The 17,594-nt window shown below is 41.6% G+C and overlaps 2 protein-coding genes across 4 annotated transcripts in view; one reads left to right on the top strand and one right to left on the bottom strand.

Annotated features, from left to right (window-relative positions):
* Positions 1-386: 386 nt before the first annotated feature.
* On the bottom strand, positions 387-17,254 carry LOC125397277 (uncharacterized). The gene is made up of 5 exons (XM_087908718.1): positions 17,195-17,254; positions 16,595-17,050; positions 6,752-7,121; positions 2,324-2,383; positions 387-949 (listed from the first exon to the last, which is right to left on the bottom strand). The coding sequence occupies exons 1-3, from the start codon at positions 17,252-17,254 to the stop codon at positions 6,975-6,977; spliced, it is 663 nt and encodes a 220-aa protein (XP_087764844.1). The 3' UTR covers positions 387-949; positions 2,324-2,383; positions 6,752-6,974.
* The window catches only part of Rab6a (RAB6A, member RAS oncogene family), a 56,509-nt gene continuing 55,868 nt past the window's right edge, over positions 16,954-17,594 (top strand). Inside the window, exon 1 of one of the 3 annotated variants that reach the window (XR_007231047.3) lies at positions 16,954-17,325. Coding sequence is in view for 2 of the 3 variants with exons in the window: in XM_048429766.3 (XP_048285723.1) it covers positions 17,256-17,325 (70 nt within the window). In the remaining variant the exon portion in view is untranslated. The remainder of the gene's footprint in view (positions 17,326-17,594) is intronic. The other 2 variants (XM_048429766.3, XM_048429765.3) reach the window with 2 other exon arrangements.

Genomic DNA, 17,594 nt, shown 5'->3' with positions numbered 1-17,594 from the left:
CATTTCTCTTCATCTGTGTATCACCATGTGACTATGACTTACCAGGTAAAGTTCTGGCATGTATCTCCTTTGGCAGCCACATGGCGTCTCCTTGACTCAGCCTAATATCTCTCTCTCTCTCTCTCTCTCTCTCTCTCTCTCTCTCTCTCTCTCTCTCTTCTCTCTCTCTCTCTCTCTCTCTCTCTCTCTCTCTCTCTCTCTCTCTTCCAGCCTGGCTATATTCTGCCCTGTTCTAGGCCCAGAGCAGCTTCTTTCTTTTAATCAATGGTATTCACTGCATACTGAGGGGAATCCTACATCATCTCCCCTTTCTGTCTAAATAAAAAGGAAGGTTTTAACTTTAACATAGTAAAATTACATAAAACAAAATAGGTACCAACCAAGAATTACAGTTACAATATTTATATCTGCTTTATTTTAATCATAATTAAGGAAAACTTTAATTATAACTCTCTATTCTTCAGCTCTATCAAAGACCCCAGAAGGATATATTACCTAAGTTAACAGGAAGTGTATTGTAAGCAACTTCCAAAATTCTAGAATTGACAAAGACATCTTGCTGCCTGAACAAGTTTACCCAAAGTTCTTCTGTACCATTGGGGCATCCATCTTCAGCCTACAGGCCCATAGAATTTGGGCAGATGTTTCTATGAAGCAGGAAATTTTAAAGACAGTTCTGCCTATATTGGCAGTTTATCAGTCACTTTCATCTGTGTCCTGCAGAATGTCTGGCAGACTCTTTCATGAAGGAGGAAACCTGAAGGACTGTCTCATCTTCTTTAGACAACTTCAGCAGTCATTTTTCTGTGGGTCCTGCATGTCCAGTTTATATAGCATACCATCAAGCAGTCCAGGCAAGAGCTGTTTTCTTTCCCAAATGGCTAGCAAATTCTTCAAAATAAGGAGCCTTTTGAATGCCCATTACCCTCTTGAAGTAGATTGGTGCTGCCTGTAACAGATGTGTCTCATTGTCATGAAAAGTCCTAATTTCTTAAACATTTTAAATGCCATATTCTGTTAATTTTTGAAAGGTTTGAAAAATACCTATTCATCTGAAATATATCTCTATACATCTAGAAAACCTAACATGACTACAAGTTTAATTATTATAGATGTGTATTAGCTTATATTTCTTAATTATATATCACATTTTTAAATGAGCTGTACAAACGCAATACCTTAATCAAGAGCAGAAATATACATATAGCAAAATTGACCTAAAATTTGTATCAATAAACCAAGATCCATAACAATGCAAAGTATTAATCTCTATATTATATCCCCTTAAAATGAAAACAAACATTTATAAACAGTATTTTAGAATTTGGATGTAGTTCTCTCCAAACTGCTTCCTGATTTTTGTTGAGTAAAATAATTTTGGGGTTCATGGAGACATTTCAGGGGGTCTTGTTCCATCAAACTATTTAGGCTGGAAGGAATCCACAGATTCTCATCCTCTGTGGAAACAAAAGCAGAACTTCTTTTCCAAAACAACATATCCTTAGACCCAAATTTTGAAGTAAAGATACCTTTAAAATAACTGTTGGTTTAACTTAGCAGCCTGTACAATGAAATGTCTCTGTGTACTTAGCTCCTTCACAGTCAAAAAATTCAAAGAAAACACAATAATATACGTAATCCAGATTCTCTGTATATTTTCCATTTTTACGTGGCTTTTTTCCTTTACTCCTTTAATCTGTGACTGTACTCTGTCTCTTTAAAGACTGTTTTTTAAACCACTTCCTTTATAACTGTCTATATTGTTTTTCTTCTCTCTGCTAAGCCTGCATACATTTATCTAACATTGTGACCCATTTAGAGGTCTTTTCATCTAAATTTGTCCTTATTTTGTGCATATCTATAATTATTTTTTGACCAGGAGCACTTTTTTTATATGCTAAGTAGGTGTGGCTAGGACTAAGGTTGCTTTGCCTTTTGTCTCTGCCCAATTTAATATGGTGGAGGCCTGTTCACTGCCTCTGAGAGCCATGCTCGCCACCCTACGTCCAGGGTTGCAGTTGGTCTATTTCACCATTAAGCAACTAGTAGCATGCTTCCCACAAACCCCATTTAAGTGCTTGGCCTCCTTAAATAGTCAGTGTTCATGATGCCAGCATGAACTAGGAAACAATCATTTCTTATACTAAGTCAGTAATCCTTCTGTTAATGGAACTGTGGTGCCCCTGCTCGCCAGCAACAAACAGAACTTATCTGAAAAAAAATGTTGTTACGAAGAAGCTTAGCTTGGCTCCTGTTTTTGTGAGTCTAAAAACCTTTTTTTAAAAAAAAAAATCTTTCTTAGACTTCACATGAAAATTCTTACCCCATTCTGGCTGCCATTTTGTAGGTTGAGGCTGCTCATTCATTTCCTGGCTGTTGAGACCTGAATAATTACATAGAAACTGTATTAATTACACCACTGCTTGGCCAATACCGTAGGCATATTCCTGGCTAACTCTTATATCTTAAATTAACCCATTTCTCTTAATTTCTGTGTACTGCCATGTGACTATGGCTTACAGGGTAAACTTTGGATATCTATCTCCTTTGGCAGCTACATGGCTTCTTCTTGACTCCACCTATTCTGTCAATGTATCTCTTTCAGCCTGGCTATATTCTACCCTGCCCTAGGCCCAAAATAGCTTCTTTTTTCATTGATATTTATTGAGCTCTACATTTTTCTCTGCTCCCCTCCCTGTCTCTCCCCTCCCCTCTTCAATCCTCCCCCAAGGTCCCCATGCTCCCAATTTACTAAGGAGATCTTGTCTTTTTTTACTTTCTACTTCCCATGTTGATTAGATCTGTGTGAGTCTCTCTTAGTGTGCTCATTGTAGTCTAAATTCTCTGGGATTGTGGTTTGTAGGCTGGCTTTCTTTGCTTTATGTTTAAAAACCACCTATGAGTGAGTACATGTGATAATTGTCTTTCTCTCTCTGGGTTACCTCACTGAAAATAATGTTTTCTAGTTGCATCCATTTTCCTGCAAAATTCAAGCTGTCGTTATTTTTTTCTACTGTGTAATACTCCATTGTGTAAATGTACCACATTTTCCTTATCCATTCTTGGGTCAAGGGGCATTTAGGTTGTCTCCAGGTTCTGGCTATGACAAACAATGCTGCTATGAACATAGTTGAGCACATGTCCTTGTGGCACGATTGAGCATCCTTTGGATATATACCCAAAAGTGGTATTACTGGGTCTTGAGGAAGGTTGTTTCCTAATTTTCTGAGAAAGTGCCACACTGACATCCAAAGAGGTTGTACCAGCTTGCATTCCCACCAGCAATGCCGAAGTGTTCCCTTTTCCCCACAGCCTCTCCAGCATAAGTTGTCGTCAGTGTTTTTGATCTTGGCCATTTTTATAGGTATAAGATAGAATCTCAGAGTTGTTTTGATTTGCATTTGTCTGATGACTAGGATGTTGAACATTTCTTTAAGTGTCTTTCAGCCATTTTAGATTTCTCTGTTGAGAGTTCTCTGTTTAGGTCTGTACTCCAATTTTTTATTGGATTATGTGTTCTTTTGGTGTCCAATTTCTTGAGTTCTTTGTATAGTTTGGAGATCAGACCTCTGTCTGATGTGGGGTTAGTGAAGATCTTTTCCCATTCTATAGGCTGATGTTTTGTCTTGTTGATAGTGTCCTTTGCTTTACAGAAGCTTTTCAGTTTCAGGAGGTCCCATTTATTAATTGTTTCTCTCCATGTCTGTGCTGCTGGGGTTATATTTAGGAAGTGGTCTCCTGTGCCAATGCGTTCAAGTGTACTTCCCACTTTCTCTTCTATAAGGTTCAGTGTGGCTGGCTTTATATTGAGGTCTTTGATCCATTTGGACTTGAGTTTTGTGCATGGTGATAGATATGGGTCTATTTTCATTCTTCTACATGTTGATATCCATGCACCACTTGTTAAATATGCTTTCTTTTTTCCATTTGATATTTTTTGCTTCTTTAAAGATCAGGTGTTCAAAGACATGGATTGATATCTGGGTCTTCTATTCGGTTCTATCGGTCCTCCTGTCTGTTCTTATGCCAATACCAGGCTGTTTTCAGTACTGTAGCTCTGTAGTAGAGTTTGAAGTCAGGGATTGTGATGCCTCCAGAAGTTCTTTTATTGCATCGGATTGTTTTGGCTATCCTGGGGTTTCTGCTTTTCCATATGAAGTTGGGTACCGTTCTTTCGAATTCTTTGAGGGATTTTGCTGGGATTTTGAGACAGGTCTTACACCCGTCAGAATGGCTAAAATCAAAAACACCAATGATAACCTATGCTGGAGATGATGTGGAATAAGGGGAACACTCATCCATTGCTGGTGGGAATGCAAACTTGTACAACCACTTTGGAAATCAGTGTGGTGGTTTCTCAGGAAATTGGGAATCAATCTACCTCAGGATCCAGCAATACCATTCTTGGGAATATACCCAAGAGATGCCCAATCATAGTACAAAAGCATTTGTTCAACTATGTTCATAGCAGCATTATTTGTAATAGTCAGAACCTTCAAACAACCTAGATGCCCCTCAATGGAAGAATGGATAAAGAAAGTGTGGAATATGTACACATTAGAGTACTACTCAGCAGTAAAAAATAATGACATTTTGAATTTTGCATGCAAATGGATGGAAATAAAAAACACTATCCTGAGTGAGATAACTCAGACCCTAAAAGATGAATATGGTATGTACTCACTCATTAGTGAACTCTAGCCATAAACAAAGGACATTAAGCCTATAGTTCGCAAGCCTATAGAAGCCAAATAACAAGGTGAACCCAAAGAAAAACATATACAGATCCTCCTGGAAATTGGAAGCAAACAAGATCGCCAGGCAAAAGTTGGGAGTATGGGGGTGGGGTGGGCATGGGGGAAGGAGAGGGGGAAAGAGAAGGGAGAAAGGAAAGACTGGAGAGAGCTTGGGGGAGTGGGAGGGTCGAGATGGAGGAAGGGCAGATATAGGAGCAGGGAAGAAGATATCTACATTAGGGGAGCCATTTTAGGGTTGGCAAGAGACTTGGCTCTAGAGGGGATCCCAGGTGTCCACGGGGATGTCCTCAGCTAGGTCCTTGGACAGCAGAGGAGAGGGTGCCTGAACTGGCCTTGTCCCACTATCACACTGATGAATATCTCGATATCACCATAGAATCTTCATCCGGTGATGTATGGAGATAGAGACAAAGACCCTCATCAGAGCAACGGACTGAGCAGAAGGAGGGAGAAGATGAGCAAGGAAGTTAGGACCGCGAGGGGTTGGTCCACCCACTAAGACAGTGTGCCTGTTCTAATGGGAGCTCACCAAATCCAGCTTGACTAGGACTGAACGAGCATATGATCAAACTGGACTCTCTGAATGGGCTGACACTGGGGGCTGACTGTGAAGCCATTGATAAAGGCACTGGGACTTGTTTCTACTGCATGTACTGGCTTTTTAGGACCCTAGTCTATTTGGATGCAAAGCTTCCTAGGCCTGGATATAGGGAGGAGGACCTTGGACTTCCCACAGGGCAGGGTTTCCTGCCCTCTCTTAAGGAGGGAGGGAGGAGGGTTGGTGGGGGAACAGGAGGGGAATGGGAGCAGGGGAGGAAGTATAAATTTTTGAATGGAAAAAATAAATAAAAATTAAAAAAAGAATTGTGTATTTTTGAGAAAGTGTATAAGTATGTATTGAGGAGGTCATGAGTCATTGGGTTGGGTGTGGCATGGAGAGTTTTATTAGGCTCTGACAGACTGTGAGATGATGTTGTTGCAAGGAAACACAAGTGAGAATATTCAGGGTAGTATGTGTCCCAACATACAGGTAGCTGCAGAGGCAAGATTTTCTCGCAGATTTTTGATGTGGATATCCTTCTGTAAATGTGTTGCTTTTGTTGGTTGATGAATAAAGCTGTTTCATCAAATGACTTAGCAGAGTAAAGCCAGGTGGGAAATCTGAACAGAGACACATAGAGAGAGTAGGCTGTGTCAAGTAGATACCAGCAAGCCAACAAGCATACAAGACTTGTAGAAAATGAGGCAATGCCACAGTCATGTGGCAATACACAGAGTATTAGAAATTGGGTAGTTTAAGGTAACAGCTAGCTAGAAATATGCCTGAGCCATAAGCCAAACAGTCTTGTAATTAATATAGTTTCTGTGTGATTATTCTGATCTGAGTAACCGGGAAACAAAAGTGCAATCTCTGTTAACATATTTTCCTCTCCTAAGATATGTATCCTCTGAAAACTTTCATGTCAGTATTTGTTGGTAATAAGCTCCCAATCAAGATATTATCAAGGTCTTCAAACTTGTACTGCAGTTTACACTGGCATCCATGTCAAGAGCATTTGATTATACTGGCTACACTCTATGGACGTGCTGCTTGTAATTTTTGTGGTGAGTATTCTCTCTCCTTAGAATTTTGTCTCTAGTCTGAGAAACACAAGGCCTTAGAGATATTCACAATAGGAAATTTTCTACTTGGCACTATAATCTCTGCTGGGTCTATTTCTACTAGTTGACAAAGTTTCAATTTTCCTTTTATAAAAATAAATCAGAAACCTTTTCCATATAAGTTTTTAATTTTTTTCTTGGTTTTTGTGGTTTAAAAAAAATCCATTTTAAGATAATATCAAATAAATGGATGGATCAGAAAACCATATAAGCCTTGCAGAATACCTTCCATAGTATAAGCAGAAAGGTTATTAAATTCCTGGATGGTGATATTGTGTGCTATTATTTAACTTTCAAATTTATTGATTTATTTATTATTCAAATAAACTTACCTTCGTTATGAAATTTCAGTAAATTGTTGTAGGTGTAATAATCTTTATTGGCCAGAAGGTGTCACTGTTGCAGCCGCATAGCAGAGAGATGTGGCAGCATGAACAGTCCCGCTTGGTTCAACATTGGCACCTGCTTAAATACTGACATATATACTTTGTTTGCCAAATTAAGAGCAATTAAATTGATTCTGTACACTGAGAGAGCTTTTTGGTGGCCAGGATATCAAGACACCCACAGCGTGCAAGCAGGGAACACAAACTGGAAGCTGCACAAGGTGTCTTGCTGCAGGGAAAACAACCTTTTGGGGGGGGGGAGTATGCATGAGACTGGGAAATTGCCAAAGTGTGGTAGCTCCGCTGTGGTGAGGTTCTGGGAAGAAAAAAAAAACCACTCAGTAGGTAAAATCAAGTCAGACAGATGAGGGTGGTAGAACTTCTGGGCCACAGGCCTTTGGGTCATAGACCTTTTGAGCTGGTCCCAGTAGGCATGGAATTGGGATTCATCTAAGTTCCAGATGTACACTATGAAGTAGTACCACACTAGATCAGAACTGAGTATAATAAAAGGTTCTTTATTTAGGGGTAGACTCATAGATCACAGTCATCTGCACCAGCAGGGAACAGTAACTGAATCCAGCAGCCAAGAGAGAGAGAGAGATAAAGAGAGAGCCTATGCAAGCTTTACATATACATTTATAGTACAAGAGACCATGCCTAAGTGGACTGGAATCTTAAAGGCTATTGGCTGAAGAAGTTCCCACAGCACTTTGTTTCTGTCTCATCTCCCCCAACCCCACACACACACACACACACACACACACACACACACACACTGTGCCTTTTAACTTACCATAGACAGATTTGTAAGTTTGTTGCAACATGGGAGTTAAGAAGGAGACCTAACTGGAAGGAACAAAGCAAAGGAGTAGGCAGCAACAACAAGCACACACTCTACCCACACTCTCCATTGGCTGATGCTTCTCTCAGCTCCCTCCTGTAGCACTCTTTGTGCCAGGACTCAAAATTTTCCAATCTCTAAGCTTTCTTTTTTCCTCAGCTTAAGCTTTACTGGTATTTGGGTATCTTTTAGGTATGAGTTGTATTAGACTGTTGTTTTATGCTGTCCTATTTGAATTAAAACCTGGTTCTAGAGTTAGGATATGGCTCCCCCTCCTCTAGACCCAAGCATGCTTGTTTAAAGGTTTCTTCCAAAATCTATGTTGCACCATTAAGCAGGTAACACATTGCTTACAAACCCCATTCAAGTGCTCAACCTCCTGAAAAAGCCAGAGTTCAGGCTAGCAGCACAAACCAGGAAGCCAGTGTTTCTTAACCGCATGGGTTGTTTTGCTGCTAATGCTGAATCAGGAAGACCTTTCTTAAAAGAGCCATGACTACCCCTGCCCGCCCCCTCTCCTCCTCCCCCCCCCCCCCGCTCACTGTCAGCAAACAGACCCCACCCCCCAAAAAATTCAACTAAACTTTTTTTGTGTCTAGAATTCCTTTCCAAGTTCTCTCAGGTTTTATGTAGATTTTAGCTGGCACATGTTGGAGCACCATTTGTTGGAAGAGAAAAGTGAAGGTGATGTGGAATTTCCTTCTGTATGCTGTGAATAGCATTGGTTAATAAAGAAGCTACTTTGGCCAATGGTATAGCCAAGCTGAAAGAGATATATAGAGAGAGATTTAGCAGAGTCAGAGAGAAGCCATGTAGCCACTGCTGGGGACAAACGCCTGCACTGGAGCCCGCAGAAATTTTGCAGGTAGGCAATGACCTCATGGTGATGCTCAGATTAATGGAGATGGATTAGTTTAAGATATAAGAGTAAGCCAGAAATACGCTTAAGCTATTGGCCAAACAGTATTGCAAATAATATAGTTTCTATGTGACTATTTCATGGTCTGGGCAGCCGGGAATGATTAATGGCCTCCAATTACATTAGTAGACAGTGATCAAAGTGTTTGTAGAATAAGTAAGTAAATGACTTCATATTTTAGGGCTCAGCATCATGTTGGAAACCAGGCTGATACATTTAGCAGAGTGAACAGTGGTTCTGGGCTTGCAAGAGGCCTTTTCTTTTTCTCTTTTTATCATGACATAGTCACAGGTTAGTGGCAACAGCCCATCTTTCTCCAGTCTCCACACATTTCTCTTGAAGTGACATTTGTAGGATAGATACATGACCTAATCTAGCCAGATGTAACAGGGAGTTTCCTAGGAGGGGAATGTTTTTACTTACAAATATAGAGGCTTTTCCTTTCTCTGGACTGTATAATACTTTATTGTTTCAACTTGAGCTATGCCAGTCATCTTACCTAGAACCTAACATCAAAGTCAGAATTCTGAGGAAGGCAAGCAGAAAAACAGAAAGATAGAAGATCTTGATCCTTATCAACATGGCTAACAGGTCATTAACTACCCCCGGAGTTGTCCTGGCCAGGGACTTGTGATTGACCATTTAGAGTTAAAATGTTTTGATTCTTCAAGATGAAAAGCTCCTATTAGGAGATTCATGAGTGGATTATATGTGTGTATGGGGGAACTGTGTTCTTTTTCCTTCATGAAAAGCCTGTGGATGTTAGGCATAGTACACACACCCTTAATTCCAGCTCTCAGGAGGCAGAGGTAGGCGAATCTCTTTTAAGTTTGAAACCAACCTGGTCTAAATAGCAAGTTCCATGCCAGCCAGAGCTATGTAATGAGACCCTGTCTCAAAAAAGAAAGGAAGGAAGGGAGGGAGGGAGGAAGGAAGAGAAAAAGCTGTCTGATGTGTAAAGAGAAGAAGGCCTCTTTCTGTTTATGGAAAAGCCCATACAAGGAGCTCTCTGCTTTCTGACAGGACAAAAGTGACAACAAAACACACCCAGAACATGAGGGGAACTCAGACAGTGCTGCATGCAAAGCAAATAACCACACTGTGTAAATTTACTTAGCAATTGTTTTCTCTTTTGATTTCTCAAACTCCATTTTTATACTACCTATTATTAATTACTATTATTTTATTAATAGAGAAAATATCTTCCTATATAGACCAGGCTGTCCTCAGAACTTGCTATTTAGATTAGGTTGGCCTCAAACTCACAGAGATACACCTACCTCTGCTTCCTGGATGCTGTGATTAAAGGTGTGTGCCACCACATCCAGCCTACATACTGACTTTGATAGTCTCAAATTAGGACAATAGAAATAGCAGCTAGTATTTCAAGTGAAACCAGTAAGACGGGGAGTATGAAAATACTTTATTTTGACTGCATTTTCAGCCTGAAGTGAGAATTCTCTAATGTGGTACTTGGTGTTTCACACTCCTGATCCTTTCTGGGGCTCTCTTATCCAACTGTCCTGATTCTTGTTATTTTTCCCTTCAGTAAACACTTTCTACACTCTATCTAGTTGGTTTCTTCTGAATAGTCTTTTTTTCTCAATGTAAGATAGTATGGCTCCTAATAGAAATGTCAGAGTCTAAGTTTGCAATTGAATTATTTTTAAAAAAATGGAATAGTTTCAGAAAAGAAATGAGGTGGAAATATTTTTAATTCATCTTAGAACTTAGAACTTTGTTCAGATTTTTCTTCAAGATGATGTTGCTTATTACCTCGTTGGATAGTTTGAGATATGATTTCTATAATGATTATGATGCCTTATTTGGTTAGTTAGTTTCAAGATAGGGTCTCATTGTCTAGCCTTAGCTGACTTAGATCTCTCTACATAAATACCAGGATGGTCTTTAATTCATAGAGATCTGTAAAAGTCTGACCATCATTCTTTAAGGGCTGGATTATACAAGCCCATATTCTTACATTGTATGGCAGTCAGAATTCTAAGACCTGCAAGGCACAATTTGCACCTGCCACACAGAAGGTAGTCACCTGGCCTTTGATAGTCAAACAACCTGATGTAATCCTAATCAAGTAGTCAAGATATGCTAACGCCGGTCTGCTTCTTCTATTGCAATTTAGGCGGTTGCCTGGGGAAGAGGTGTTTTTTAGTCTATGTGACAAAATGAGCATGGGCATGGACATGACCTAAGATTCCCCTACTACCTAGGAAACAACGCTATTGAACTTCCCCCTCAGTTTACGTTTTGATATAAAAGCTGTTTGGAGAATAAACGTGGGTGATTTTTCAGGTTGTGAATTCAGGATTTCATGAAGGACCCTTGAAAACTCCCTCTCAATAAAGTCCTGTGAGTTGTGTTTTCATTTTCACACCTCCACTCTGGTATGAGAAATAGTTTATGTCTGGGCTGGCCTATCTTTCATCATTCATGGCCTATCTTTTGATTTTTATGTAACATAATAATATCCCAGTTAATTTGTGCTGTTCAGGTGTGCACAGAGAAGACAGGTTCTTTCAGCTTCTTAGCAAGCTGTAGTTTGGCCACTGGTACTTATGCAACAGTGCTGTTCTTACTTTCCTGTCCTAAGATGCTGTGTTCTTTCTATAAGCAACAGTAATTGATCCCAGGTCCTGTGGAAGAACAGTCAGAGTTAACTGCTGAGCCCAGCTCTCCAAATCCCACTAAATAAGTTTTATTCTTCTCTCATGGAACATAATTATAGGCTACTCTAAAGGTCAATATATTTGAAAAAGAGTTTGTTTATTTTCCCTCCATGGGGCCTCTGTTTGTTTGTTTTGATGCTGGAGTTGAACCCAGGAACTCATGCATGCTAATTACTGACAAAAGGTTTTAATATGATGTACTTTGGGTTTGTGTATGTGTGTGTGTGTGATCCTTTTGAAATGAGATAACTTAAACACACTTTATATATTAATTGTACTCTTTTAATTGGCCTCCTTGAGCATCCTTCATTTATATGCTGTTTATTGAATCACTACTATTTTCTGTAACATGAAGGGCCGGCTTGTTGGGGTTTCTGTCCTGCCCAGTTCCCACAGCCAGTAAGCCCCAAAGAAAATCACACAGAGGTCTTCCATTACTTATAAATTGATTGGTCCATTAGCTCAGGCTGCTTATTAGCTCTCGTAGCTTATATTAATCCATCATTTTTATCTATGTTAGCCACATGGCTCAGTATCTTTCACAGTGGGGCGGTCACATGTTGCTTCTTCGGTGGTCTGAGCTGGACTGCGAAGGGAGCTTCCTGCTTCCCAGAATATTCCTGTTCTCATCACCCCGCCTCTACTTCCTATCTGGTTGACCCACCTATACTTTCTGCCTGGCCAATCAGCATTTATTTAAAACATGATTCACAGAATACAGACAATTCTCCCGCACCAATTTTCAGGAATGATTATAATAACCTGCAGAGTGGGTTGAAAGGCCATCACATTTGACGGAATTTGAATTCCTGTGAGAGCTATTATTTGCTTCAAATATGAGCAATATGGTTTCAGTCCTTTTACCAGGCCATGTTTTTCCTTTCTATTGACTTCCTGCCTCTATAAGAGCAATAAATCTTTTTAGGGAGTAGTAAACAGGAAAAGGCAGTTCCATCTTGATACTACTATGGTATAGATACATATACAATATCATGGGCATAATATTGAAGAAACTGTGTTAGGACTTTGAGAATCTAAAGTTGGCAATTTCATCTCTCATAATGCAAAGAAATGTAAAGTATTTATATATCATAAAGACACTGTTAAATATAAGGACATTTATTATTTTACTAAAAATGAATCCAGATAAAGGCAAGTTCCATAGTTGATGTATAGGCTCATGATGCCTCTGGCCTTCCTGATTAGCTGTCATCAACGGGTTGATATTTTACATTCAGAGTTACATGTGAATGTTCACAACAACTGTATTAACTATAAAACTATTGTGTTCTTGAACAGTCACATCCAAAGGCAGAAAAACAGCAGGTTTTCTTCAACTACACCTTCTCATTAAGGAATAAATTTTTCCTTAAAACCCTCTAGGTTACCTCCTTCATTTCTGATTGCTTCAGATTGTATCATGTGCCTGTACCTTAGTTGAGGAAAAGTGTGCAAGTTTTGTTTATTCTTAGGTGGGCAATTAATAGTGTCTACCACAAAGAATAATACAAGATCACTGGGTGTGGAAGTAAATTAGAGAATCCTAGCATTTAGTAGGCTGAGACAGGGGGATCATAAATTCCAGACTTGCCTGGACTATACAGAAGGACCCTGTCTCAAAAAGAGAAATCACAGTCCTCTTTCATGAAAATTATTTAGCTGGGCATGGCAACACATACCTTAATTTCAGTACTCAGGAGGCAGAGGTAGGTAGATCTCTTTGAGTACCAGCGCAGCCAGGGCTCTATAAATATACCCTGTCTCAAAAAAAAAAGAAAGGAGGGAAGGAAAATTAAATTTAAAGAAAGATTTCTGCAAATGAGTTGAGGATACTTTTGACTGTAGGTTCAATTCCCCATGTCTGGGGGAGTGGAATCTCTGAAGGCAAAACATATGACTGCAAGTCAGAATTATATTATACTAGCCCTCTTCCTAATAGTCCAGCTGTCTAGGTAAAGCAGCAGAGAGAAATTTATTCATAAAGTTCTGGAGGAAGTATAAAGTAGTTAGAATCCTCAGATGTTACTCTGAAGGTTATTTCAGGAAACAAAGAAAACCTGGTATTTGTCAGAAAAAAAGAGCCACTCTCACTTTTGTTTGCAGAAGCATTGGAGAAATAGTTTCTTGTTATTGTTTTTGTATGCTAGAACTCTGGGTTACTTTAGGGGAATTCTATCTAACCTGACAAGCTCCTTCAAAACAACTTCAATTTCTCCCTTTTCTTCTTCCTACTCCTCCTCCTCTTCTTGTTCCTCTTCCTCCTCTTCTTTTGAGACAGTGTCTTCTGATGAAATTTAACCTCACCTGAAATTAATTGTGTAACCTAGGCTTAACCTCCTTCTGGGATTATAGCAAGAACCATCAGACTTGGCTGGCTTTGTTTTTGGTATAAGGATTTGCCAGGTAGTCCAGGATAATCTCGAACTCTCCATCATCCAGTATCAACCCCTAGAGTGGTAGGATTAGAGATGTGGGCCATTCATGTGATTTCAAAATATTTTTAAAACTCAAATATCTATGTTATGACTCAGTATTTACCTTTTCATTTTAGATATACATTAAAAATCCTACCACTTGCCTCGTGGTGTGGCATATGCCTTTAATCCCGGCATTCAGGAGGCAGAGGCAGGCAGATCTCTGTGAGTTGGAGGTCAGCCTGGTCTACAGAGTGAGTTCCAAGACAGTCAGAGCTACAAAGAAAAACCCTGTCTCTAAAAAGCAAAAACAAAAACAAAACAAAAAAAATCCTGTTACTAGGTTGAGAGGATCTTCAGGGAAGTAATTCTTCTTATTTTTTTATTTCTTTTTTTTTAAAGATTTATTTATTTTTATTATGTATACAGCATTCTGCCTCCATGTATGCCCGTGCGCCAGAAGAGGGCACCAGATCTTATTTCAGATGGTTGTGAGCCACCATGTGGTTGCTGGGAATTGAACTCAGGACCTTTGGAAGAGCAGGCAATGCTCTTAACCACTGAGCCATCTCTCCAGCCCTTTTTTTTATTTCTTTATTATTGATTTATTGATTTGGTGCTAGGGTTGAACCCAAGGCTTTAAGCATGCTTTTTAAAAAAGTGCTTTCTGTAGCCCTGAGCTATTCCTGACTCCAAAGAGTACATTTTGGTAGAGAAGGTTCTAAGATACAGGTAGGTCAGAATAGATGATACTTTCAAAACTTTCTTTTCTCTCCAAATTTATTTTTGGTCATCCTGTATTTGAAAAACTTCTTGTTTGGCCTTGTCATTAAACGTGTATAAGATACTATACATAGACCTTTTTTGATTTATTTTTTTAATTTATTTATTTATTAATTATGTATACAGCATTCCTACCATGTATGACTGCAGGCCAGAAGAGGGCACCAGACCTCATTACAGATGGCTGTGAGCCACCATATGGTTGCTGGGAATTGAACTCAGGACCTTGGGAAGGGCAGCCAATGCTCTTAACCTCTGAGCCATCTCTCCAGCCCTAGACCTTTTTTATTAACCTGAGAAGATTTTGATATGTTTTTACTTAATTCTTTTCAAAGTGTTTTGAATAAGAATTTATGTAGCTCAGGCTGGCCTCAAACTCACCTATGTTGCTGACTATGATCTTAAACTCCTGCTTCTGCTTTCCACTTGATGGAATTACAAATGTGGGTTTTGATGCCTTTATTGCAGAACAGAGATATCTTTTTTAGATCTTCTCCAACAGGATGTTGAAGAATGGCTGAATTCATGCAGACGCCAAATTCTCTAAGTCAATGGTTCTTAACTCTTTCATCATCTGAGTAGACTTTATTTAGAACTCTCTTCCCTCCTTTGATGCAAGGTTTCATGCAGTCTAACTTTGATACGTAGCTCTGGCTGGCCTTTAACTTAGATCCTCCTACCTCTACCTTCCAAGTGCTATGATAATGGGAATGCACCACTGTGCATGGCTCTACGAGTTTTTAGGGAACCTAAAGAGAAAATTTAGGGAATCATGTATGCTAGAACAATCTTTCTACTATCAACCCATATCCCTACCTCTTGCTTTGTTTTGAGGCAGGATCTCACTCTGTATCTTAAACTTAGCTGGAATTCACTCTGTAGCTCATGCTAGGACCTGCCAGAAGTCTCCTGCCTTAACTCCCTGAGGACTGGGATTACAGATGTGAGGCACTAGAGTAGAATAACTGGATTTACTAGAGATGCAGGATACTCTATTAGCAGCTAACATTAATAGGATATACTTGTTAAAATAAATGAATCCGTATCAAAATATTATTATTAACTAAATTTCATGCTTTACTCAATTTATTATGTTTTTGTCTGATAATCTTTGTTTCCAGAAATCCCATTTAGATGAAAACTTACATTTGTGTCCACATTATGCTTAGTTCATGTTTTCTTGTGGCATTCACATTCTTATTGGATCATGAATCAGGTTGGCAATTTGCAGAAAAATGGAAATGCTTGGAATGGCTAGTTTAAGGAAGGTTCACTCAAGCATACCCAGAGGTCCTGCTTTTTAAAAGCGAATGGATCTTTTAAAGATTCCTTCCCCAGATTTAAAATCTTGTTGAGGCTCCACTCTAGTGTGTGATCTCTTCCAAAGGGGCATCCCAATGTGAGCAGTCATTACTTATCTGTAATATGAGGGGTTTGGTTTATATAACATCTAAATCCATTTCTATCACATAGAAAATGGTCATCATCTGACGTTTGGACACCTAAGAACACGGGCCACTCAAAATAGACACCAGGGGATTAGAAGGCTTAACAATAAGGGAGATAACAGAGGTTCAAATAAAAAGCCAGGATTTCATTTCATGCTATGTGGATTTTGCAAGTCATTTCCTCCGGCTGGGCTCCATTTTCCTCACCCACAAAATGGAGAAGACCTGTTTCTGGTAGTTATGAAACTCCACGGAGCAATGGAGTGGAATGTATATAGGAAGATGCCGAGCAAGGAATTACATTCAAAAGACAGAGCAAGAGGGTGAAAGGCAGAACTAAGGAAGGCGAAGTAACGTTAAGGGATACAAATGTGTACCTAGCTAAACCTTTGCACAACCCAACCCCACCCACGCATTGCTGCGGTCTTTCCACCTTGGTTTCGGCTCCACCTCCGTCCCACCTTCTTTCCCCTCTTCCCTCCTCCAATAGCGCGCCACGCTTCCTATGTGGCCGCCCGGGCCTAAGTCCCCACCCTCACCCCACTTCACCCACCGCCTGCGCGAAGGTCGGGCGCGCACTCGCGCTGCCACCTCACTCGGCGTCCGCCTGCTCGCCGCTTTTTCTGATTGGCTCAGCTTGTCAGTGACGTGAGCCTTCCTTACGTATTTCTCCCCACCCCCACCCCCCGTCACTTACCCGGAACTCGGTACCGCCTCCTCCTGGCTTCTTCAGACGCTCGAGGAAACCTAAGTGGTCCCTTTCTCCACCGCACAGGAGGAGTCGGGAGAGCTGGGGAAACCAGGAAGGTACTGGCGGCGACGCGCGCGCGCACGCACGTACGCACGTCAGCCCGAGGCCGGCGGACGGCAGGCTCGCGCCCGGACTCGCCCCGCGCCGCGCCGCGCCAGAGGCTCGCACACTCAGCGGGTTCGGCTGCGGTGGCGGCGGCTGCCGTGGGGGTCCGTGCGCTGCGCGTGCTAGCTCCCAGCCGAGTCCGCGGCGCCCGCCCCGCCACCCTTCCTTCTCTCTAACCTCAGTCTCGGCGCCGCGTCCTGAGGGAAGGAACGGCGCTCGACTAGCGAAGCCCGAGCGCACCCCGACAGCCTCCGACACCGCCCTGCGTCCCTCCGCGGCCGCGGGCCTCGCACGGTGCTAGGCCACTCTGCGGGCGGCGGCGGCTGCCGGTCGGCGAGAGTCGCACTCCTTTCAGCCTCGCCCCTCCGCCTGGCCCTGTGGGGGCCAAGAGGACTCGGCGGCTGCCCTTCCGCTCGACCCTCTTCGTCAGCCGGTTAGAGCTGCAGCGCTCTGGAAGAGGTCTGTGCGCTGAGGCGGCGGCGGCTCCTCATCCGGCTCCATTATGTCCGCGGGCGGAGACTTCGGGAATCCGCTGAGGAAATTCAAGCTGGTGTTCCTGGGAGAGCAGAGCGGTGAGTGCGCGGCTCCCCCGCACCGCCCCAGTGCGGCCCTTCTGGCCTCGGAGGCTCCCCGCCGGCCTACCCCGGCGCTCCGGCTGCTGCTCGCTCCCAGCTCCGTCGGCGTCCCGGCACCGCCGCCGGGCCCACTCGGGCCGCCGTGTCCTCCCAGCCCTCACCCCGCCCAGCCTCCTGTCCGACGTCCTTTTCTTCCTCGGCTCTGCGTGGTCTCCTTCACCCTTGCCGGCTTTCTGGTGCCCCACCCTTATTCCTTGCTCTTTTTC

Source organism: Myodes glareolus, chromosome 7 (genome assembly GCF_982192425.1).
Source record: "Myodes glareolus chromosome 7, mMyoGla1.1, whole genome shotgun sequence".
Classification (NCBI taxonomy): domain Eukaryota; kingdom Metazoa; phylum Chordata; class Mammalia; order Rodentia; family Cricetidae; genus Myodes; species Myodes glareolus.
The sequence above is the reverse complement of the archived record's forward strand: the minus strand, read 5'-3'. Positions and strand labels throughout refer to the sequence as shown.

Excerpts from the sequence above, each read along its gene's own strand:
- LOC125397277 (XM_087908718.1), bottom strand. The coding sequence starts at position 17,254 with ATGGAGCCGGATGAGGAGCCGCCGCCGCCTCAGCGCACAGACCTCTTC. Across the intron at positions 17,051-17,194 it reads ACCTCTTCCAGAGCGCTGCA|CACCGTGCGAGGCCCGCGGC; the intron begins GCTCTAACCGGC and ends AGAGTGGCCTAG. Across the intron at positions 7,122-16,594 it reads GAGGCGGTACCGAGTTCCGG|AACCTCACCACAGCGGAGCT; the intron begins GTAAGTGACGGG and ends TTTTCTTCCCAG.